General features: G+C 39.0%; 1 protein-coding gene across 2 annotated transcripts in view; it reads left to right on the top strand.

Annotated features, from left to right (window-relative positions):
• GRB10 (growth factor receptor bound protein 10) overlaps positions 1-21,249 on the top strand; it is a 114,009-nt gene extending 92,760 nt beyond the window's left edge. Inside the window, exons 6-16 of one of the 2 annotated variants that reach the window (XM_009282901.2) lie at positions 1,196-1,311; positions 4,128-4,202; positions 7,330-7,467; positions 8,067-8,177; positions 9,258-9,356; positions 11,571-11,648; positions 12,313-12,429; positions 13,317-13,383; positions 14,425-14,512; positions 17,240-17,333; positions 18,117-21,249. In XM_009282901.2, coding sequence (XP_009281176.1) covers positions 1,196-1,311; positions 4,128-4,202; positions 7,330-7,467; positions 8,067-8,177; positions 9,258-9,356; positions 11,571-11,648; positions 12,313-12,429; positions 13,317-13,383; positions 14,425-14,512; positions 17,240-17,333; positions 18,117-18,263 — 1,130 coding nt within the window. In that variant the 3' untranslated portion in view covers positions 18,264-21,249. The remainder of the gene's footprint in view (positions 1-1,195; positions 1,312-4,127; positions 4,203-7,329; positions 7,468-8,066; positions 8,178-9,257; positions 9,357-11,570; positions 11,649-12,312; positions 12,430-13,316; positions 13,384-14,424; positions 14,513-17,239; positions 17,334-18,116) is intronic. The other variant, XM_009282902.2, reaches the window with a different exon arrangement.
• The last annotated feature ends 3,120 nt before the right edge of the window (positions 21,250-24,369 follow it).

Genomic DNA, 24,369 nt, shown 5'->3' with positions numbered 1-24,369 from the left:
TGAGCTGGTGATGACTGACAGTCTAAATGCAGGTGAAAAAGACAATGGGATCGTTCAGAGATAGGTTAAATTTTCAATCAAAGAACTTACATTAATCTGCTAAGTTGAATAATCCAAGTGACATTCAAGAGCTTGCTACTTTTTGAGATACCAATGACTGCTTGCTTTCTGTCCTGAAAACACCCCAAGAGAACTTGGGTGGCAGCCTGGCATTTCTAACTGTGGGAATGCGAGGATGTAGGAAAACAACGTGGGGAAGGGACTCTCCAAACTTCTTTGGCCAGCAAGTCACGCATTTTGGATAGAGCTTTGTGAAAGTTATTTTTTGTTTGACCTCATTTTTTATTTCCTATTATATAAGGGATGACAGTACTGACTATTAAGACTTTTGAAAAATACCTAAATATTTTCTCGGAAACTTCTGAAGATTTGCCAAGATAATGAGTTCATTAAGTAGTGCACGCTTAGCCCAGTTGCCTTCTTTCGAGTTACTGCTTTCAGTGAATTGGATTTGTTAAGCTATCTGTTCATGCTTTGATGTGCCATTCTTTTGACCACAGAAGTGGTGGTTATGGGGAGTTACCTTGTAACCAAATCTAGAGCAGAAAATTGCCCTGTCATGTGTACAAAACATTTGTCTCTGTCAGTATTCCTGTAAAGTAGATCCTGTGACCTCTTTCATAATAAACCCCATTGTCTAGCATCTACAATAAAGGCCTGAAGTTCACCTTGAAATGAACTGGTTTTATAGAGTGTGATCCAATGGGACACTATTTCTGTGATAGTTCAAGGCCTGATGGTGGCCTTTCCGCAACTTTTTTCCCCTTAAATCCGTCCACCTTGCCAGTTCCACAGCATATAGCCAGCACCGAAAGAAGAGGTTCGTGTGTATTGTTTAAGCTGCCGCACACAAAAAAATCTTCTGTTCTTTCTTTTCTCAAAAGTCTGTGCTTATGAAGCCCTGATGTAGGAAATCTTTGAAGAACACTGCCATGTAACGTTAAACTTTGTAATACTTACGCCCTAGTTCCTTGAAATGCCTCATGGCAGTATGGTTTGAAAGCTGTAATATGTTTTCTTAACTTCTTAAAGGGTAACGGAATTACACTGGGTTGTTGTACTCCTGTTCTTTGGAAGTTGGTCTTGCTGCTTCTGCTGGTTGGCTTTGTGTTAACATCGTGTTCTTTTTCCACAGAGAGGTGCTTGGAAGATCATGAGCTTATAGTTCAAGTCGAGTCTACAATGGGAAGTGAAAGTAAATTTTTGTTCAGGAAGAATTACGCAAAATACGAATTTTTCAAAAATCCCATGGTGAGTCTCATTACTTAGTTGTTTACACCACAGAGAGAGGGATGGATTGCAGTAACATTGCTGGGCGCTGTTATGTCTTAAACATCTATTTAAAAAAAAAACAACCAACAAACAGAATTCTTTCCAAAGAAATTTTAACCAATGTTTAAATTCCTTGTACTCTCCTGCCAGCCTAAAAACCTCAACTGTTTTCAAGTTACCAAATATACTTGTTTCAAAATGGCTATTGTTATGTTGGAGAGCGACCAAGACAAGGGAAATCTTCATTGGTTTAAGAAAAACAATTAGAAGTGCAATTTATTCATTATCTTCAAAGTTACTTGTTTCGAAGCAAATTGATCGCATAGCATGCAGTATCCAAACCTTTCTGACAGTAATAATTTAAAAAAAAAAACCAACCCTTCTGGGTAACCCCTAAAACACTTACTACATACAAGGAATTTCCAGTTTATCATTACATATGTTGAACAGTGTCTCACCTATGGCTGTACTTTACTAGCATGCTCTGCCTTTACTGATCATAGTAACTCGCCCTCTCTATGTCCTCACGTATATCCACGCTTGAAAAGTATTGTATGTCATAGCTATACTTATTCCTGGATTTGTAAGATCCTTTGAATGTTGTAATTTTAAACTGTTTGCAGTGTAACTGCTTATTTGGGGATGATTTTTCACATTTTATCTAAACAATTAAGTTGGAACGGGCTATTGACATGAACCGATGTCAGCTGGTGCGACCCATCTAGATAGCTGAAGAAGGATAATCCAGAGGTGGTTTAGGTGCGAACAGATTTTGGGTGAGTCAGGCATTTGTGGTGCCAGAAGAAAAAAGATACATGAGGTCACATGAAAACCGATTGCTGAAGTTACTGCAGATGATAAATTCATTCCTTTCCTCATAGACACTAATGCACAGTTGCTGCATCCTTGCACGTGTGCTTGTACGTACATTTGTCATCTGCTAGCACTTGTTTCAGAGCCTGTGTGCCTTGACTTACTGTGTGAAACATTTCTGTACATGGAGTGTTTGTCATTTTTCACTTCTGTTGATCTTCCCATCTGATAACCTATGAACATCTGAGTGTTGTACAGAAATTTTGATATCATAGGAGCTAGCGCATTGGTTTCATGTGGTATACTTTAATTAATAACAGAGCATGGGAGTAAAACCCAGAATGCTTGGCATTCGGTCCCAGGCTCCTGCAATCAGAGAATAAATCATTCTTTTGGTGTAAGAATGTGAAGGCTCCGTATCTATTGCATTAGCTGTTGCCATATGGCACTGCTTCTACTCAAGAGAGGCTGGTAAATGTTAGCTTTCATAATTCATTGTGCAACTTACCTGGCAGAAGGGTGATTCCTCTTCAGCCCTTCTCTTTATGCCCTAAAGACTGAAATTTATATTGCCTGAAGAGTGATGAATGTTCTAAACCGGAAGCGTTTTTGTTGTGATTCATCTTGTTATAATCAGTCATTGTTTTATTTCAGGCATTTCTGCATGTCTTCATGCTTCAAAGAATGTTTAAAAACTTCAAGAATGACTTAATGTAATTGCTGTGTATAGTAAATTCAGTGTACCGAATTACATAAGCATTTTAAAACACGGCAAATATAAAGGGGAACTGGAGGAATAAATCTGAAGTAAAGTCATCGATTTAGCAGTCAGAAAACTCTGACCTTTGTCATGCAAAGATTCGGTATGAATGAGATAGTGTACTGGACGCCTGAAATCGAAAAGCTCTGTAGAAGCACCTGTTTGTGTGTTAAACAGTATTTGCTTCTGTGTTTGTGGGATGGGGGAAAGGAGGTAGATCGCTGCTTTGAGATTATTCAAATCTAGCACGTGAAGCAGGGCATGCTACACAGAGCCTAATTATTGCACGTGTCCTCGTTCAGTTTTTATTACTTCATTTCATGGAATGTATGCTGACCTATCCTTACAAGAAAAAACACTGGGCTCTGTTACGTTGCCCTGAAATGTAAACATATAGGAGTAGATTTTGCAAAGGGCTTTTTTCTTGACAGATTGAAGGGTTTGAAGCCCTGAGCGTAACATGGCTGTTGAACAACCAAATGAAAGCATCAACAGTCACACATGAGCTCTTTCTCATAATTAAGGTCTGCGAATGGCACTTCGTTTGGAGCCTTCTGAGGGACTGAGCAGGTTTTAGGGTCAAGCAGATACAGCACTGAAGAACTGTATTTTGGATAGAGAGAGAGTGCTATCAAAGGTAAAGGTGTACATACTGGAGATCCTGCAGCATCCCCACCTGAGACAACTTCTAATGCATTTGCATCCAGCTTACCCCTGTGAGGGTAGCGAAAACTTGTTATTCCTCCTGCTCTGCATCTTCCACATGGCAAGTGGAGTTACAGAGAGTCTGTTCGCTGAACAGCCTTTCTGGGCAGAGAGGGAAGCCCAGAAATTTGGTGGCAGAATATGCAATATGCAAGGAGTCACTGTGTACCCAACCTGCAGGACCATTCATCCTGTCCTTTCCTAGAAAGTAGAGGCTGTTAGAGAGCCCTGAAAGCCCTCAGTAGAAGAGGAAGAGATGGGAAAATGCGCTTATGAAATGCTGCATATCAGATATTTAAAAAATCCATATTCTGTCTGCATGGGCGTTTGGTGAGCGGAAGGAAGGGAAGAACTGCACTTGAAAGCCCTAGTATTACTTTCTGTGTCAGGGGATCTCCGAACTGATTTAAGAGTGATAGTTTCAAAAAATTAATGACTGGAAGAAAATTCCACTTGTTCTATGTAAAAGTGTTCAAATATAATATGACTTCCAATTGTCTTCTCTTTTTGTGTCTAGAATTTCTTTCCAGAGCAAATGGTTGCCTGGTGCCAGCAAACAAATGGCAGTATCCCACAGTCCCAGCTTTTGCAGGTACTGTAAGTTATCTGTATGCACAAAAAAAGTTTTGGAGCTTTGGGGGAGAGGTTGAGAGGAAGGAAAGGAGAATTCAAAGGTCCGGAAATAGCTGGTCAGAGAAAGACCAGTGTAGTGAGTTAGCATATGGTACTAATGTTGAAAATATCTGACAAAGGTCTTAACCCCGTGGCATTGAGGTGTAAGTTATAAACACAAAGTATTCATAGCTGTGTTCATACATGCTTGTTCCATTAATACTCAGTTTACTCTGTGGGTACCTGGTTTGGCCACCTAGCGTTGTTCCTAAAACAGTCTCAGCAGATATGTTTCTAGAAAAACAAATATACCTTATAAAAGGCAAAACAGAAGTATTCTTCTATACTCCACATCATAGCACAGAAGAAAGTGTAAAAATGCGTGTGTGCATTAGAAGATGGGCTTGAGATGTGAGAGGTTTTGCTTTTGCTTTTGCTTTTTATGTCCCATGTTTGTGCCTGGTGAGAATTAACACTAAGGACCAACTTCTCCATGCTTCAGCCAACTAGCTGCTCTTTTATATAGAAAAATAATTCCCTAAGAAGTAAGTGCAGGTAGTTACAGAAAATTGTATGTAGTATTTGCGAAGTAGTCCCATTTAAAGTTCCCTGAGTTAAATTACAGGTGTGTGTACCTTATGCGTATGTGTTGGTAGAGTTGTGTAATCTGCATGGCAGTGGTACATGCACTAAGTTTATACTGAAGTTTTGATGTTGCTGTACAGTTTCTTGCTTGCTTGTGAAGGAACTGTGGTGGTGGCACAGTTGGTTGGCCTCCAAGGATGGTGCTGAAGGGTGGGCTACCTCTCTGACCAGTAACTCATTCACTTAAACCTCTCAGTTTAAGCACTCCGATCTAAACACTGTAGTCTAAATCTTTTTCACTTCAGTTGTTTTCTCAAATGGGGGACATTCAACTCGTGAGGCCAAATTAAAACACAGTTTATTAAAAGAGTACTATATTAAGAATAGAAGACTGTGATGCCTAGAAGACAGTACCATGAATAACGGACAAATTGTAAAGCAGAGGGCACAAATATGTGAAGAAAGTATACATACAAATAACTGATTTTAGCTTGATTTCTGTAATTTTGCATGTTTGCAAATACGCACTGACTCTGTTTAAATACAAGAAGTTTCCACTGGCTTTTGAACCAGTGCACTCATTTTGTCCCATAACCACTTCAAAATCCATTAAATACTGGCTCCAGGTTCACTGAGAAGAATTTAAAATGTTGGCATCCGCTCTCAGCTGGGAAACAAAACAAAAATCAAACCAATTGCTGCAATTAAAAATGAAAGTCACGTGCAATGAGGTTGCAATTGGGAACCAAACCTGGCGTGAACAGGCATTGCCACAGACTGGTAGGAACAGAGGTGTTCACACCTTGGACCCTTTTTCCTGCAGTGCAAGTGGAGAATCGAGTTTGCTTGTTAACACAAACAGCGAGACTCCCTAAAAGAGCAAGATGTTCTTGAAGACGGAAAAGTTTCGAACCTAGGGTAACTCAAACAGTAGGGAAAGGAAAACCTTACAACCTTGTGAGAGAGTTTGCTTCTGGGAAGGCTCAGTTAGGTACAGTCCTGGAGAAGCATAAGTCACAGGGGTTAACAGCGCGAGAGGGTGGGGGAAAGAGGATGGGTACCTTCTCTTTGGTTTGTTGTTTAACCATAAAAAACAATCGTCCTTAAAGCATTTATATTAAATCCCCCTTTCCTTTTAAGAAACACACAACCATTTTTCATAATTTCAATGACAGTTGTAATTTGTTGAAGGTAAACTTCCTGCAGTCTAGTAGTCATTAGGAGTGTTGCATCTGAGGCCACCTCAAACGTTGAGCGAGTGCACTGGTTTTTTAATTACACACGAAATAAGGAAAAATATTAAACATCATCTCACAATATCATATACTTTATTAAGAGCTAGTATTTTTAGTCTTAACAACAGCATTAGAAACAGCGGGATCTGTTTTCGCTATTGTCAGCCTAGCTCAGATATGCAAAAAAGCTTGCATCTTAGTTTACTTTTAGTTTATCGAGCTGGATAGAGAGAATATATTCTCCTTTTGGTCCTTCCCTTTCACAGTTGAGAAGTGGGTTCGTAGTGCAAATAGCATAAAAATTGACTGTTCTTTTCCATTCTGTTAGATGAGATGGGGAGGAAGACTGGAAAAAAAATCAGGTTTTAATGCAACTAAGAATTCTGACACAGGGCTCTGATTTTTTGTTTTGTTTCCTGTGGGCATTGTCCACCAAATAACACCAAAACACAACTTTCAAGAATTGCAGAGGCATCTAGGCCAGCCAGGTTTACGCATTTTTCTTCCTACTACTGAATTTATTAGGAGTTTGGCATTTAACTTACTGAGCAAGCCCTTGTCATTTAAAAATCTGGCCCATTGTAATGAGGGAGCAATTCGTGAGTTCGCTAACCATAGTTAATACTTGCTTCCTTTGATGTATTGCAAATCAAATGATTCCATATGTGGTCCCTCTAATTATGCCAAGAACTTAAATACTTCTGGATCTTGAAGTCTAGTATAATTGCTGACATTTATCTGACTGCTCTACGTTTCATTCTGAATTAAGTATTTTGTCATACCTCTTCTCTTGGGACAGGTACTTGTGCTATATAAGACTTTAATGTGGGAAATCCTGAAATAGGCTGATCCCATTCCAAAACTTCAGGATAAAGTTGCAGATTTTGGCCAATGTTTCCAAGTTAGACTAGTTGGCAGAATTGTTGTGACAAGGTATTATTTTCTCTTAAGAATTAATAAGCTTACTTTGTGTCCCTTCAGGCCAAGTGCAAGAAGAATGGGGATACAGAGAAATGGTTAGCCTTTTGGAGATTTAAGTACTGACACAGAAAACAGGAAAATGTCAGTGGCAGGAGGAGTTAGCCAAGTAGATGTAACAGGAGGACCAGGAATATCCATTTTGGTCGTAAATCAGTTTAAACAGCTAGGTCAGTTTAAGCATAATGTGAAACTGCACCCCAAGTCAGCAAGTGATTTGCCGTTTGCTTCTCTGTTCTGCAAATACAGTGACAATTTTATGATCCATCCATAGCATATAATCCTCATTTACATTTTCCTCTCCAACAGAACTTTTTAAACTCCAGTAGCTGCCCTGAAATTCAAGGTTTCTTGCATGTGAAAGAGCTGGGTAGGAAATCATGGAAGAAACTGTATGTGTGTTTGAGGAGATCAGGACTTTATTGTTCTACAAAAGGAACTTCAAAGGTAAGATTAAAAGAGAAGTTGCACAGTACTAGCATGTGAAAGCATTTTCTGCTTTTACAGTGGGTATTTTTTGCTGGTTTTTAAATATCTGCACACAGTGTTCCCTTTTTTTATTGCATAGAAAAGGATAAGCAAGCCATGATCAAACGACAATCAAGCCGTGGGCTCTCAATGCATGAAAATAGCTATATAGCATTGTTATATAATAAAACCAAACTAGCCGGACAACATAGTTGTGGCTACTGAAGTCGTGCTAACAAGGTTAGCAAGAGAAATCATGCTCTCCAAGCACATGGTTCATGAATTTAGTTTAAATGATACCTTAAACAATATTTTATATTATCTAACTTTCAGATTTCTCAGGAGCAATGTAATAGGCTATGCCATTTTTCATGTGGTGTGTCTGAATAAGTATTTTGTCAGCTTCTTGTACAAAGCACCTTCTGCTAGCAGGCTGGTATTTAAAAGGTGACAAGCCATGTCCACATCAAGCTGCCTGAGAGAGGAGCACAGTGTTCGTACACTGCCCTCTGTTGGAGGTTGGTCTTGATCTTCCAAAATCTTACACTTACCTGTGATAAAACACATTATTTCCCCAGGAGCCAAGGCATTTGCAATTGTTGGCTGACCTAGAAGACAGCAATATCTTCTCGTTGATAGCAGGCAAGAAGTTGTACAATGCACCTGCAGAGTATGGATTTTGTATAAAGGTAATTTTTCTCCTTAAGTTCTTGCAAAGTTCAAGATGGTGTTGGTAGCTCAGAGTCTCCCCAACCCCCAGCTAAATGGGATTTGTATGTAAAACTCTGCAAGCATTTCTGTCGTGAGGACTTGATCTTTAACGTCTTTCATTTGGCAAGCATGTCCTGTGAATCTTGCCATCGTTTTATGTGACACTTTTAGCACTTTATCTGGTGCTCCTTTGGCTTGGGAAATGTTTGTGCAAGATCAGCTCAGTGCTGAAGCATGGTGTGCCTGTGAGGTGGCCTTGGTTCACCTCACAGATGAAATTCTTTTTCCAAGTACTCTAATTGAATAGGAAAGTTTCTCTGGACAGCGAGCACCAAAACTATATAGCAGCAAAGGATCAAGCTCTGATCGGGTATAATTGTACCATTATTGTGGGCCAGAGGTTTGCATTTGTTTAAAGAAGAAGATTGTCTTGGAAAATGGAAATAAGAATAAGCAGTTGCCTTTGAGGATTCTGAAAACTGTTGTGCTGATTGATAGGTTTGGAAAGTATTTCAAAGCTCCATGTAATTTTCTGAGAAGAAAGTAAGGCTGGGAGCTGGTTTTATTGACAGCGGTGAAGTAGCCTCCTTCCTAGCAGCTGTTCCAGAGCTAGACAACATGGGTTTGCCTCAGAGAGTAGAGACCAGCTGCGGGACAGATCCTGATCTGATGGAAACAGACTTTCAGTAACCTTCAGTTACAGAAACTTTGGTTCTTCATCTCGAAATGGGGGCTTATAAGTTCTCACAATTCTAAAAAAAAAAAACCCCGCACGCCTTGGTTCTGGTGCTAGCATGGCCTGAGTACCTTGTTCCTATAAACTGCCAGAACTTCAGGGTATTTCCAAGCAGGCACTCACATTTATCTTACTGGACCCAGCTGAGAAAGTGATTTCTTTCAAAGCATGCTCAGCTTCTCCCGAGCTTTAATTCAGGGTGGTGTGAGCTTTTTCTGGCCAGTTCTTAGACTAATACTGTACCTGCCTTTACTCTGCAGTAAACTCACAGTGGTGTTGGTTTTCTACTGAATGTAGCTGACTTCCCTCTAATACTTTATAGCCCAACAGGGTGAGAAATGAAACTAAGGAACTGAGGTTGTTGTGTGCTGAAGATGAGCAAAGCAGGACGTGCTGGATGACTGCCTTTCGACTCCTCAAGGTACCTAATCTCTTCTATGTGAATAGACCTACACCAACAGTTAAGTTGCATTCGTTATTTTGTTCGTGAGAAAATACCTATATGTTCTTAAACATCATCTGCCTCCAAAATGATACAGGTAAGAGCGAAATGCCAGGTAGACCTGTCCCTCCTAAGCTTTTAAGCACAGGACTGAGCTCAATTCCTTCTACATATGAATCAAGTATAATTTTAGTTCTGGAGCCAAATTTATGATATGTGGATGAATCAAAAAACTGCTTAACAAGGTATTTGCAAGTTATCATAACGCTAAAGAAAATGTTCTGATAATGGTAAGTGATTATCTTAACTAGAACAGAGTGCTATCTAGAGCCTTTGCCATTTTTTCAGTTTTCTGAAGGTTCTATTAAAAAAAGTAAGAAAAATAAGCAACCCTATCTCTGGGTGAAAGTTACTCATATCTGAGAGCAAACAATGAGATTTCTTGATAATATGGTAGGAGGCTTCAGAGTGTTTTTGAAACAAAATCAGCATGGAAGGAGCTGAGGAGAAAGTTGACTATTTTGTGCTCTTTGAAACAGAGAACATGACAAATGTTTGCTACAATTACCTGTTCCTCTCCTTGTGAAGACTGTCCATCATGCAAAACCCTGTAAGTGTAGGGAAAGCAAATCAGACTCCTAGGCCTGCGGGTATGAAAACGCAATGCCTGTTCTCCATCTGCATTATGTGGTCACCTTCCAAACCAGAGCACATCTCTTTGAATGCTCTCCAAATATTGTCTCATTTGTTAATTGTAAGAGATTCTGTGTTGCAGTATAGAAATTCCTATTTTAAGTTGTTACAAAAACAGGTGCACTAGCCATAGCATGGGCCAGGATGCAAGAAGCAATCCCAGTTACAACATGCATATTTGATTTCTGTGGAGCTGATACCTCTGTTGGCTATCATAATCCGCTCTCCCGTTACTTGACTTGACTTGACTCGTGTTTAATACACACTAACAATTATGGTAAGAGTTTTAGTCCGCAGGCAATTCCAAGTGCTTCTTCTCAGCTGTCCTTTACTTTCCCTATTTACACAGAATTTTTCATTGTGGGGAAAGCGCCTAAACAGAGGATCAGATAATTGTAGTGAATTGTGCCTTGAAGATACCACTTGTTCTGAAGAAATTAGTTACACTGGTCAAGGCACTAATGTTCCTGAACGGCAAGGAAAAACCTTCACAGTGTACAGAATTAGCTATTCTTACCATAGACATGCATCTTGCTGTGACGTTTCAGAGGAATCTTTCTTTGCAGTGTGACCCGTGGCAGCCACGGTACTGTATGGCAGTAATTTCTGTATACTGGCATATAACATTCACCCTCAGGCAGTTAACACTAGGAGAAAAGAAAAGGGTTTGTTTTTAAGGAACACTGAAAGATGATTAAAGGTGTATAGTCAGGGAAAATTAAGGCTGTGCCCCAAGGCTGTGGCCATGACCCTCCTTTTTATTTACTTACTGATTTAGCTTTCCATAGTCGTATACTACCCTGTTTACAAAATTATATATACCACTTCAGTGAGAACATTCAGTAAGCAATGTTGCTATACTTCAGCACTGTGCCTCCAGGGAAGCCACTGAGTAGGTATTTTCCTACCATCCCAGCTACTAGCGTTGCTAAAATTTATCACGTTCAACAAGGAGCGTGACTGGAATTCAATCACCTTATTTTTATAAGGATGAGAAAAGTACCAAAAGTGTTATTTCCTGCTGAAATTTATTAAAATAGCTAGTGAATTAGAAAGGTTCGTATTTTATATCATTATGAAAACCTACTTCATCTTTATATTATCTTGTACAGAACTTCTTACGCAGAATTTTTTTTTAAGTTCACATTACTAGAGGGTAAAAAGAGGGGGAGTTAATATGTGTGTTCTGACTGCAAGTGGAAGCTCGTATTCTGCAAGGAAAACATGGTGATAGCTGAGAGTGGCAGAAATTACCTGTATAGTTCGCTCAGGCTTGTAAAAGTGCTGTCTTTTAAATAAAACTTGTCGTGCGTATTTACTGCTGGATTGCCACCTGCCAGTCACTATTACTTAACGCAGATTGCTTTGGGACAGCTTCTGATCATGAAAATAATAAACTGGCGGCACCGGGCTCCAGTGTAAGTGGTGTTATGAAATCACTGCAGTGTTTTTCCTAGGGTATACCTTTGAATAATAATGTCCTTGCGTTTCTGTTGGCAGTATGGAATGCTACTGTATCAGAATTACAGAATTCCCCAGCAGAGAAAAGCCATGCTTCCACACTTTTCCACTCCAGTAGTAAGTAATGAACTTTACCTCATTAACGTATGATGTTGGAAAAGATACATTTGCTTTTGCATTTTAAAAGTGGAAAATTTTACGCTAAGGAATGTGAATTCGGCATTGTGTAGCAAATCAATGTAAAGTTCACGTTTCACTTGAGCACAGTTTACGTGGTTGGCTCTCCATTATCTTAGGCTTACATGATCCACATGATTGAAAAATCTTGGCTACGTCAGGCACTTTGAGATGTACAGTACAGAGACATCTGGCTGTCTCTGCAGAAGCCAGCTTAGGTCTGGCAAAACTAAGACGTAAATCTCTTAAAATATGTTGGGCCAAGAGCTGACTGTTAGCTATCTAGAAGTGAAGATCCTATATTTGGATCCCAACTGGCCCTGAAAATGACTGGAGTATAGTAATAGGGCAAGTGGGCAATTTGAGCAATACAGATTTTATTCTCAGCCTTTGAATCCTCTCCCTCCCCTACGCCCTAAAAAGAAAAGCCATCTATTTTTGTGTCTGCAAATCTTTTGGAAGGGGGAAAAAAATAAGACGTATTTTCTGTGCTGTTGAAGGATAACTTTGGACAGTCTTCTGAAACCAAAATATTTTGAAATGAAACTCTCAAGCTGGTTTTTTCTTTCCCTGTTTTTTGAAACAAGTGAAAATTCCTTTTCAGAGAAGTGTATCTGAAAACTCACTAGTAGCAATGGATTTTTCGGGGCAAATAGGAAGAGTTATTGAAAATCCTGCTGAAGCACAGAGTGCTGCCTTGGAAGAAGGACATGCTTGGAGGGTAGCTATCTTCTCTTCTTTTCTATTTTTGTAATTAGTAAGTGTCTGTTGAGAGCCAAAACACAGAGTGTGCTATGATGTTAGTGCAGTGCTGGTCACAGTATAGCTTAGCTCCGACCTGAAGCAATCACACTGCAAGCATGCAGATCTGAAAGTCAATATCCATCTTTAGCAAAACTGTCACATTCACAACAACCTTCTACCACTGCTTCTCTGTCCCCCTAGTGTCCAGAGGAAAGTTGAGGGGGAAAGCAGACCCACCAGAACTTTACTGCCAGTTTGCAAAACCAGTCTCTGAGGAGGAATATGTCAAATTAAATGCTTCCCCACATGGAAGAGGCTGGGGCTCTGACTAATGGCTTGCTCCCAGTAAGTTTAATTGCAGAATATACAAGAGGCAGGACCTCTTGCAATGAAAACTGATGTAACTTGTTTATAGTGTCTTGTGGACAGACAGCTGCAGTACAAGTTTTCCCACATGCTCGTCTCTTAGGGAATAGGAGTCATTACTGAAGCACTAGCTGGTGCTTTATGTACGGGAGGGAAATACTGCTTGATTTACTGAGTGCCTGGTGTTTTGCCTGAGCAGAAACATATCAGACTTTTCTTTTTTCTGTCATTTTTTTCTTTATTTTTCTTTTTTTTTCTTTTTTTTTTTTTTTAGATACTGAGCTTTCATCATTAACATCTGGCTTGTGTTTTAAGCCAACTGAAATGAGCTGCTGCTTGTAGATTAGCCCCCTTCAAAGTTGCATTTCTTTTTCTCATCCTTGCATTAAACTTGCCCAGCCCCCAGTTTCCTGTAAATTAAATCTGTATTGCATGTGCACTAGTTCTCTTCTGTTGAGGCTTTAGTGTGGATTTAACGGTAATTCATTTTCTCTATAGAAACGTAGCACAAGAATGAACATCTTGGGTAGCCAAAGTCCACTCCATCCTTCCACACTGAGTACAGGTAAATTCTGCCGTTTTGTAAGCATAGTATAAGAGGCCTCTGTGGGTAAATAAAAGTTATATTTCATATAGAGACAGAGATAAGAGTGCAGTCATGTAGTATTAATGCCTCGATGTCAAATACTATGTTTATGTTTATCAGTAGCTTCTGTGTCATTAACGTGCTTATCCGTACAGACATAGTAGAAGGAACTTGTTTTCCTTTGAAGGCGCGCTCAAGCTCTTCTTCAATTTTAATCTTTTGAAACTCAGTTTTTATGAAAATTGAGACTCCATAAATGTTTCCATTTAAAACGATCCAGAAGTCAATTCTTCATTTTAGACAAGGAAAGTCAGAGTGATCTCTTAATCTTTAAAGAGTAAAAATGAGACTCTTTAAAATAGCATTCATTCCATAACTAAATAATGTAAAATATGGATGCCTGTAATGTGAGTCCTGAACATCTCTTTGAGATTGTAAGTTTATTAAAATAATAGGAAATTGCATATTAATATCCTGGACTTCTTAGAGGAAAAACAGCTGTTCTCTGTTTCTACTCTGTGTTTCTATTCTGTTGAACAGAATTTAAAAATACCATTTGAAAAACAATAAAACAATAAACATAAAATATTTGGGGGTAACTCCACCCTTGAAAGCACAAGGCAAAGTGCTTTTCATTATTTGGGAGTTAAAGGGACTTGGTTTTAACTTGTTAGCTCATACATTAAATTCTAAGAATTGTTTAGTGCCAACATTTTCAAGAAACTATGAAAAGGCAGTATTGTAAGAGATCTCTCTCGTTAACCTAATCATACATCTGCAAATCAGCAAATACATGGAGATAATGCCTGTCTACTTGGTATATTAAGTAGATGCAACAGCTGGTGCTTTTTTTTCATGTTGATTCATTTTTTATATTGACTGATGAAAGATATTTTATATTCTGTAACAAAACTATACCCACTTTTAAAATGTTTAAATAATTAGTGTGTGGAAAAAACTGTTGCACGTGTTACTGTTTTTAACCATCCTGTCTTTCCCTCTTTTCCCTCTCGCCTCCAGTTATCCATAGGACACAGCACTGGTTTCACGGCAGAATCTCTAGAGAAGAATCTCACAGGATTATTAAGCAACAAGGGCTTGTAGATGGGTAGGTATTTCCATTGCTTAGTATTTATGATCTGATGGTAAGCGTTATAGACGAGAGCACGACTTCTGCTGTAAGGGTTTACAGGTTTGTGAGCACTTCTGAGTAACCTGATTCTTGAGTAGTCCCATTATAACCTGCTCGGATTTCAAAAAGACAGAGTACGTGTTCGTACGAGTGGGTTCTAACTCTTAATTTGAAAAATAAAGTATTAAGAATACACTGAAACTTTTTCCTTTTTTCCAACAGAGTCAATCAAGTTTTAGAGATTGGTAGAATTTGAAAATAATTAATTCCTGTAATCTGCATTGAGGACATTTTTCAGGCAAAGCTGTACCTAGCCATTTGCCCACAAATTTGTAATGAGCCATTTGTGCTCTTCTGCTTGAATCGGAGCAGTTAATGATGTCTCACTATTTATTTCTGTTCTAGAGCAAAGAAATTAAAGTACCTGTCCCAGCGCTCTCTAAAATGTCTGTAGTTGAGATTTAAGTATCTTCTGAGCATCTCTGTTTCCCTTATTTATATGTAGTTATGGTTATTGTGGGGAAGTTGCTTAAATTGCATTCAGCAGTTCTTTATTTGTAGGATGGGAAGAGCATGGTTGCCGTCAGTTCACTAAGCTCGCTGCTGTCAGGGTTAAGGTAGACACTTCCATGTTGGCTTCTCAGGAGACAGTCAAGTTCAAACCTTTCTTCGGCATTTCCTGATTCAGGAGCATCACTGATCTTGGTGAAGAATGAAATACATCAGAGAAATAGAAATTGCTAATGCATGTACATATTCATCAAGCAGTGTTTTTTTATTGTTTTGGGTTTTTTGCTGGGCTAAGGCTATTGAGAGTCATATGAGAAAAGGTTTTAGCTTAGCAGGTCAAACAGAAAAGAGGCAGAGAAAGCAAAGGAGCACTGCTGCCTTTTTGGGTTTCTCGTTCTGTCACACTACAGATCTTCTTTACAATCTTGGGCTCATTTTGACTTGTTGCCTTAGGAATCTAGTGGCCCATCCTTCTTGGGGTTTTCATAAATGTGTTAATGCCTTTGAGGTGGTGTTAAATTTGTGCCTAGCCAGCTTACTCACTGTGGAGGGTGAAGATTGATTAGTTTGGCTGTAATGTGGTCAGTCAGTAGTGGCAAAAGAACCTTGTTACCTATGTGCTCTGAGATCTAAGGATCGTGGTTTTCAGGATAGAAAAGTCTTGCCTGTGTTTTCCTGCTCTGTGTGTTCTTGAACAAAAGAAGGTAGAAAGTTAACGGTCTTCTGACGGCTCGTGTAAGATGTTCAGCAGTGTATGTATGCAGCTGATCCTGCTATCATTTGACTGTTTTTGGAACCTATTGAGGATGCATCTATATTTATAGTCACTGTTTGTGTGGACAGCCTGTTGCTTGCCAGAGGTTGAGTAAACACTTGCAGGATCAGTTGTGCTGAGCTTTGCTTTGTGCCACCAGCTTATGATACCAGGCATAATCTGAAATGGCTAGATGAAAGAATTTAGAGGTACCTGCGTGAACTGCAGTGACCACAGGGCAGGTAAGATCTTTCTCCCTGAGAGGGATCCTAATGTGTAAAGTCTTTGGTCCCTCTTCCACACATCTGGTCTTGCTGGGGTAAAAAGGAACGTTCAAATACCATGCATGGTTTCCGGTGGTGGCAAGACATGCCTGTTTCTGAGTATTGGACTGACCCGGGTTATGATGGTGCATTTTTGTGGTATTGACATTTCTCAATCGGTTCTGAGGAGCTGGAGTAAGTTCCTTTGGGTTCATAAGACTACAAGCAGTTCTTGCAACTCAGCCTTGGAAAAGTGTGTTCCTGGCTTAGTGGTTAGCAATTAAGAGGGCTTGAGGCCTGCCCTGTAGGGTAAACAGTACTGTGCTTGGCCATCTCACAAATCCAGTAGGGCTGTGGTTAGCGCTGTGAGCCTTATGCCAAAGGTATATTCTTGTTTCCTGTGGCATGGAGAGGTTCTCCTTCCTTAGTTCATAAATGTCAAGGGGAGGAAACATTTTTTGACCAGATTTTTTTCTCCTCTCCTAAGTGTATGTTTAACCATTTGAGTTAGGGCTTCAATTTTGTGAGTCAACTTAAAAGTGACAGTTACATAGTGTACGATGTTGCTAGCTATACTCCTAAAGTACATTCTTTTCCAGTGATGCTGAGGGAAAAATACTGTGACTGTTTTAGAGGAGAAATCTGTGTGTGTTTCTGGCATCTTGATAATGTGGATGCTACTTAACTGATAAGTCGTTTTAAGAAAATATTGAACTATTTCTGTGCAATTGCAGCCATTTAACTTAAATGTAATTTTGCTAACGCTGGATTTCTGTAAACCAATGCAAGATACTGGAGAGTGGGAACAGATTCTCATGTATTACTTTCCCATCTACAGAAATCCAGATTTGCTTTGGAGTTAAATGAGAACATTTTCTTCATGAGAGTACATATCAGTAATGGAAAGCTCAGTTAGAGAGGCCCTTAAAAAAAGCCTCATGCATACATTCATAGGGGAAGAACTACTGTCATGTATCTTTCACTTCTTGTTTCTTCATCTATTAGTGTTGCATAGCCACGGTATAAAAACTGAAAGCAAATTGCCAGTTATGGAATAGCCTGTTAATGCAACTAAAGAAGAGTTAGGCAATAGCACAAAATGACTTAGTAGTTCTGATTATTTATGAAGAAATGGATTGTGGTATTCAGTGTGTACGTAAAAATGTTCTCTCCTAGACTATTTCTTCTCCGGGACAGCCAAAGCAATCCAAAGGCATTTGTACTTACTCTGTGCCATCATCAAAAAATAAAGCATTTTCAAATCTTGCCGGTAAGTAGATTATTTTTTATACCGATCACAAAAAAAGAAATTTTAAATCATAAAGCTTTGCCAACATCTGAAGAGACCTCTTAATAAGTACTGATGTAATTAACAGGGATGTTTCCATTAGCAAGTATTCTTTAGAAATGTCAAATGTCTGATTAAAATTCTTTGTTAACATTGCCTGGAAAAACTAATGTAAGTCACTTAGGTATAGAAGTAATGCACAGAACTTGTTCTCTGTGACTGACAGCAACAACAGCGGCAGTTGTCTCCCTATCACTTAGGCAAACATAGAGTAACTTAGGGAAACTTTTAAAAGTTTTATTCTGGAGGTTATCCAGTAACATTGAGCTTAAAATAGCGTTACACTGAGATGTCGAGAACCTATTTGATTTTTATCTTGATTGAAAAGAGCATCAGAAGTTTAAGATCATGTAGACCTCTTCATTGGTCCAAACCCTCTTCTCTTGCTGCGCCTGCCAATTTTACAAACAGCCAACAAGTATTTTGGGGGTATTTTTGTTTTATGTAATGAAGACCAGTGCTGTCTCCACAACTTTCAGTGACTCTGCCCACGAGCTTTCACTTTCATAAACAAAACATTTCAAGTTGGGTTAACGTACGTTCTTTTCTAGTGCTGTGCATGGTTTCATGAAGATCTCTGGGAACTAGGTTGTTTGGGCAGTGCCCATCATTTATCTTACGTCACACACTTGTACTCTTTATGTTTTGCCCTCTTGCATCTCTTCATGTGCAGTCTAACTTGAAAAGGACGTTTTGTTTCCCCAGTGTGAAGATGATGGACAGATATTTTTCAGCCTGGATGATGGGAACACCAAATTCAGTGATCTAATCCAGCTTGTTGAATTCTATCAACTAAACAAAGGAGTCTTGCCCTGCAAACTCAAACACCACTGCATCCGAGTGGCCTTATGACCTCAAATCTGACTCTCGCTGAAGACTGGATTTGCTAGAAGAGTAATTGTAAGAGAGCGTTGACACTGGGGAATTGGCAGATTTGTAAGTTGGTAAAAATAAATAAAAATATTATGCACCTTGGGACTCTGAAAGGGATGGATTCGACAGGTGCCAACAGACCAAGATTGCTGGTTTGTCTAACACCTAAGAGTGATTGCTGCTGAGTGTCCCAGCATCCCAAAAATGGGGGGAGGGTATGTAAAACCATGAGTAAATTTGAAACAAAACTGGAAACTGTCTTGGCTGGGCCACTTAACAGGAACAAGTGTGAAGAGAAATTTTTGAAAAGAACTCTTGCCCTGGAATAATCTTGACAATTAAGACTAGTGTGTTTACTTTTTGTATTGATCACTTTTTTTGCACTCCTACTTTGTTTCGGATATTGTATGCAGCCTATATTAGGAGCTGATGTGGCTTTTAGAATTCATGCAGGAGTTGGGTATTAATCTGCACCCTAAAATGTATGGAATGCTTCAGCCTAAAAGGATCTAGAAGAAAATCAAGAAGGGGGGGGGTGTGTGCGCATGTGTGTCTCAAAACTTCTCTGGAGACCTGAGGTTCGATGATCTGCAGATGTCTTTGAAGAAGCAATGAGGATACAATTCTAAAAGAACATACCACCATATACGTACTCTTAAAACTGTTGACTTGTAGCATTATGGCTGTAGTATGTTGATGGCATATTAGTGGCATCCAGTCATGCAAAGACGGTATTAGATTCTATGCACAAATTTTTATTACTGGAGTGGTGGTTTGTTTTTTACAGCCTTTTGACTGTTTTCCTGAGGAAACTTACTGTTACTAAATAGAATAGGACTGAATGACTACACTTGCATTTGAAACCACCATTTTTTGTGAGAAGATTCTTCTGCAGGTAGTCTCAGTATGACAAAATAATTAAAAACAAAACAAAACAAAAAACAAAACAGTGTTTTTAGCTTTATAGCTCCTTGAATTTTCAGCCTGTTTCAAAGAGCTCTTTCCATATAATAAAGCTACAGTGACAGAAAGCTCTCCTGGGGAATAGGGCATAAAAAGAACTGTACCCCTTCTGCTTTCTGTAGGGCCATGAAAGTTTACACGGTGAGAAAGAACATATTGGGAATGGAAGCACATTTGATTGTGAACTAGCTGCCGGCAATATCATCCATCACGGTAACTGGTGATCTCTGTGTCATACACGCGAAAGCACGCCGATACCTATGGCAGACAAGTATGTATCCTGCTCTGGTGCTGGTTTGTCATCAGAACTACTTTATTGTTAATGTTTAAATCAATTATTTAATGTTTACACAATAACTCTTTCTGATGATAAATCAGTGTTAGACGAGTCCCACCTTGATCCTCCAATTGCAAATACCATTCTTTCAGCAACGCGGTTGGTGCAGGAACTGTTACTGAATTAACTTCCCAGTACTTCATGCAGTTAGCCACAGTGGGAAGTATTCCATCCTGGGAACTTGCAGAGCGTAGTGCAGAACGGAGTGTTCTTAAGATGGTAAATGATTTACGCAGGCTAGTTCATCCTTACTAATACTTGCCACTGGGTTTGAAATCCTAGCCATCTGAAAGGGTAAAGAAGGAAGGAAAACCAATCCTACACCTTTAGGTCTTCACGTAGTGTTGAGAATAGCTTAAGACAAACCATAACCTGCCTGAGTCATCCATATCAGCTTATAACTATGTCAATGGTATAGAAACACTGTATTTTAGTTTACAGAACACATGTAGTATTTTTTTTTCCATTTAATGTCTAGATATTAAAAATGAAGAAACTTGATTTTGTTTTTAGTAGAAGCCTTTTTTGTTTGGTTTTTTTTTTTTTTTAACTGTACATAGTGAAATGAGTGTTCCTGCTTTCTAGACAATGTATTTTAAAACCTTGAAATTAAGCTAACTTAAGTCTGACTTCACTTTGCATGCTTCTATTTGGCCCCTATTAGGAGAAAAAAGATACTTGTATTGACTACATTACCAGTTTAATAAGACCATTTATGCTGTAGTTTTAAGTTTTTCTGTTTACATAGCTTAGTGACAACCATGCATTTTTCCCAGTAGGCAGATAGTATTTGCAGTGTTTCATATTTATAAAAAAAACCTTGCATCTTATTTAAATTGAAAATAAAAGTTTGACTATGAATCATGATTTTTGTATGTAGATGGTTGACTTAGCCTTTTGTACTTTTCCCAGCTAAAGTGAGCTGTTTTGAGAAAGTGACCACCTTCAAAGTGGCAACAATCTTACTTAAGCAGATCACTGCTTTGTCTTCTTTCTGCTGGAAAACAGTCAATACCACCTTAGTTTTCCAACAGATTCAGCTGGCTGCCAGCTCAGAATACCAAGGACTGAAGGACATTTGACTCTTATTTTTGTATTTAAATGACATGAATGTAAAGGGGATGCTCAGGGTTGTTTTGGAGCCTGTTGAATTTTTATCTTTTTGCCTGTGATTTTATTTTCTAAATAAATACTTCATGTAGCAATCTTGAATATGTTGAGAAGGAAAATGCCAAACCATTTTGGTAATGAGGTTACTAGTTAAGTTATGTTACGATAGGTGTTAAAGTACAAAAAACTTTTTATTTGTTAATTAATCTTGAAGAAACACGTGCCTCAGTTTAGATGTTTTGTCTTATCTTTTCTGCACTAAATACCTGACAGTTTGACCAATCAATGCACCTTTCCAGTGGCAAGACTTGCTTATCGTAAATTATATTGTCACAATGCAAGATTTAGTGACTGTAAAATGGAATAAAGTTTAAAGTTTCAGGGAATGCAAAAGGTATTAACTTAAGAGACAAAACCTTTATTCAATATGCTTTGCTTCATACTGTAAATAGCTTTTTGGCTTGTGAACCTAATTGTAATCTTTCAGGTATTTTTGTACAAATAAGGGACTGATATTCTGTTTCTTGTAATTAGAAATAAACGTTAATACAATGCTATTCATTTTATATTGGAATGAATGTCTTCTTTTGGATATATCTGTACACCATGTATCTCTTGCCTTTATTCTGCCTTAGTTGGGGTGGGTTATATTAAACAGCCTTTAAGAAAGAGTTAAGAGGAAAACAGAATCCGCAAGATATCTTTATTGTGGCTGTTCTGTCTTACGATTCCTATTAGGACAGACTGTCCTTTATTTAAAAAAGAACTTGTTCACCCCTTTTGTTTGAGGAAAATTATTGGGAATATTCTGCTAGGATATTTACCATATTCATTTCGGAAGGTTGCTAGAATCAAATCGGGAAATATACCATGAGCATCTTTTGGGTCATAAAACAAAGCTATAACTCACTGAAAATGTACACTCTGCATAAAGCACTTTATTGGCCTGATAGCTGTTGGATCAGAAAACTTTTCAATAGTACTTTCAGAGAGCAATTATTTACCCCTGTAATCCTTGTATTCGAGTGGTCCATCAGCATTTGGGCAGAAAAGCACATCTGCACAAAATATGTTTTTGCTTAAAAAAGCCATTTCCGCGGGGGGGGGGGGGGGGAGGGCGGGGAGATTGGTGGTTCTTCTGGTGGATAGAATAATAGAAGGTTGGAAATGTTTCACTTTTTTGTTGGACACAATTCTTTCCTGTTTCTGCCTTGCTAATCCCTAGAAGCCATCAAATGCATTCCACTTCAAGCCTTAGTCACACTCTGGCTTCTGCATGCTACGTCTCCATGTGAGTTTGTATTGCACTGGGGCATGAGTTATATGTTAGCATTATGAAATTCATTCATCAGCACATAAAGGCAAAGTACTTATTTTGGGGTTTGATATTCCCACAAATTTTTCTATCTGGAGATGCGTGTTAAACTTAAAGCGCTTAGAGCTCACTATCCTGCACACAGCAACTTACTCTTTCACTGAGCTGAACAAAGGGGACTGCTCACTTACAAAAGGTTTGAAGATGCCTATTTCTTGCTTAGCTAAAGGAAGCTGTGCTAACATTGAAATTGGCCCCCTCTGTAATCATTAAAAGTCAAGGACTATAATTCTACACAAACCTGTAAAAAACAAACAAAAAAATGAACCCCAAAACCCCACCTTACTTTATTGTATATATATTACGTTTGGAACAGACGAGAAGATGGCATGAAAAAAAAGCAGCGCGGTAAAAAGGTGTTGGTAAGCCTGCCCAATGGCAGGGCAGTATTATCTGCATGTTTGTCCAAACTGCCCACAACTGTGGCAAGTGCAAAATGATACCTGTGAAATCTGGCCCTAGACGTTAACAGCAGGTACCTGTGCTATCCGAACGTCACCAGTACAAAATTAGTCTGGGTCAGAAATGGGTATGTGGTACAGAGTTGAATCAATTGCCTGACAGAAGGTTTGTGCTGCTTTTACATTAGTTGCAGGACAACAGACATAATCAGACATCTGATCCCACATGAAGCCTTCTAGCGTGAAGTTCGCCTGGCAAAACAGCTTAAATGCATTTGAACCTATGAGTAAATTTGTATCAGACTAGCGTTTTACAGCATGTGGCTGCAGCACTTTTATCCTGATACGCAGAACCCTAAAGTTAGGTTTATTTTAACACCAAATCGCTGCTTCAGCCTGTACCCGCAAAACCAGATGAGAAAAACATCACCAGATGAGCCATTTCCCTTCAAGTAAGTCGAACTTCAGATGACTTCGGGTTTATGTTATTGCTAATTTAGTGATGCTTTAATCTGGTTTGTTAATGTCCAGCTTGTATATTGCTTTGTGTCTCGGGCATTGTTTGTCTAACATCTTGGAAACTTCAGTAACAATATCAGCAGATGGAGAAAAGAGATGTCTTCCTTTGAAATATCCACATTGCCTTAATTTGGGTTGCTTCTGCATCCTAAATCTTATGTCTTCCTTCCTTAACTTGGAGCACAATTTAATTAGTATTTGAAAACCTAATATAACCACAACTATGTCCAAGAGCTATATGATTTTCATTAGACATTGCGATTAGTCACATCTGAGACTTCAAAATAAATTAGTTTGTGTAACGCTCACATTGCAAACTCTTCGCCCGAAGACATTCTGCTCTAATTGCTCATCATTTTGCACAGATACTAGCAGATGTTTTAGCAAGGATGATCGGTTCATCACAAGACACTGAGCTGTGATTAACAGGGTCTTACGACACTTGTTGGTTACCCGGGTTTGTATGCTTTGCTACGATCAGGTGTGTTCCATCTGTTGGCTGCAAGATTCTGGTGCCACAATTGAGGAACAGGAAGGTGAAATAATAAACACAGCTGCCAGCTCTGAGTCAAAGTACAGCCTGGGTTTATGGGCTCTGAAGCTCAGCTCAGCTGCAGTCAGAGGTGTAACTCTTAAGAAAAGAGAGCTCAGAAGAGCTAGATTGGGAGGGAAATGGAGTGGAGAAAAGAATTACTCTTGGGCAGTATTGTCCACGTGGTGGTTTGGGTGTGACTAGGAACACAGTGAAGACAGTGGTGTGATGCCTGAGTGCTGCTTGCCAGTCCCTTAGAGTCAGTTTCCCCTCCTCTTCCCTCAGACTTGTGAAGACGCTGCTACGTAATGACTTCCATTTTATTTGCCTTTTGAAACACATTCTCCAGAGGCGTGAGGATTGGCATTTTGGGTTATCAAGCAGAGAAACAGCTATGGAATTGGTGTTCTCTACAACCTGCCCATTCTCCAAAACAGTCTGTCCGACTGCCATCAATAGAAAAGGAAGGTAAAAGTATGGTTCTGCCAACAACGATGAGAATGGTTAAAGCAAATGGCTAAGCTCGGCACTGAAAATGTACAATTTCATTGCCCCACAAAGAATGCTAGATACATCCTACTTTGAAATACTTTAATTTAGTTAGACCTTTTCAGTATTTGATTTCCTCCATACTACTTCTCTTTACTGCTGACTTTCTGCAGGATATTAATGTGCTCTGCGTGACTTGCCAACTCTCAGTTTTCAGGTTACTGTAGTACTCTCAGAATCAGGTCCAAAGACAAACACAAATACAGAAACGAGGCAAGCTGTGAGGATTAGAGCTTCTTGAAAAATTGCCCCACAACACAGCTAGTCACGGAAGAAAACAAATTGATAATTCTAGAAAT

This window comes from Aptenodytes forsteri, unplaced genomic scaffold, assembly GCF_000699145.1.
Source record: "Aptenodytes forsteri isolate BGI_AS27 unplaced genomic scaffold, ASM69914v1 Scaffold150, whole genome shotgun sequence".
NCBI lineage: Eukaryota > Metazoa > Chordata > Aves > Sphenisciformes > Spheniscidae > Aptenodytes > Aptenodytes forsteri.
Note: the sequence above shows the minus strand (reverse complement) of the source record. Positions and strands in the feature narration are given on the sequence as shown.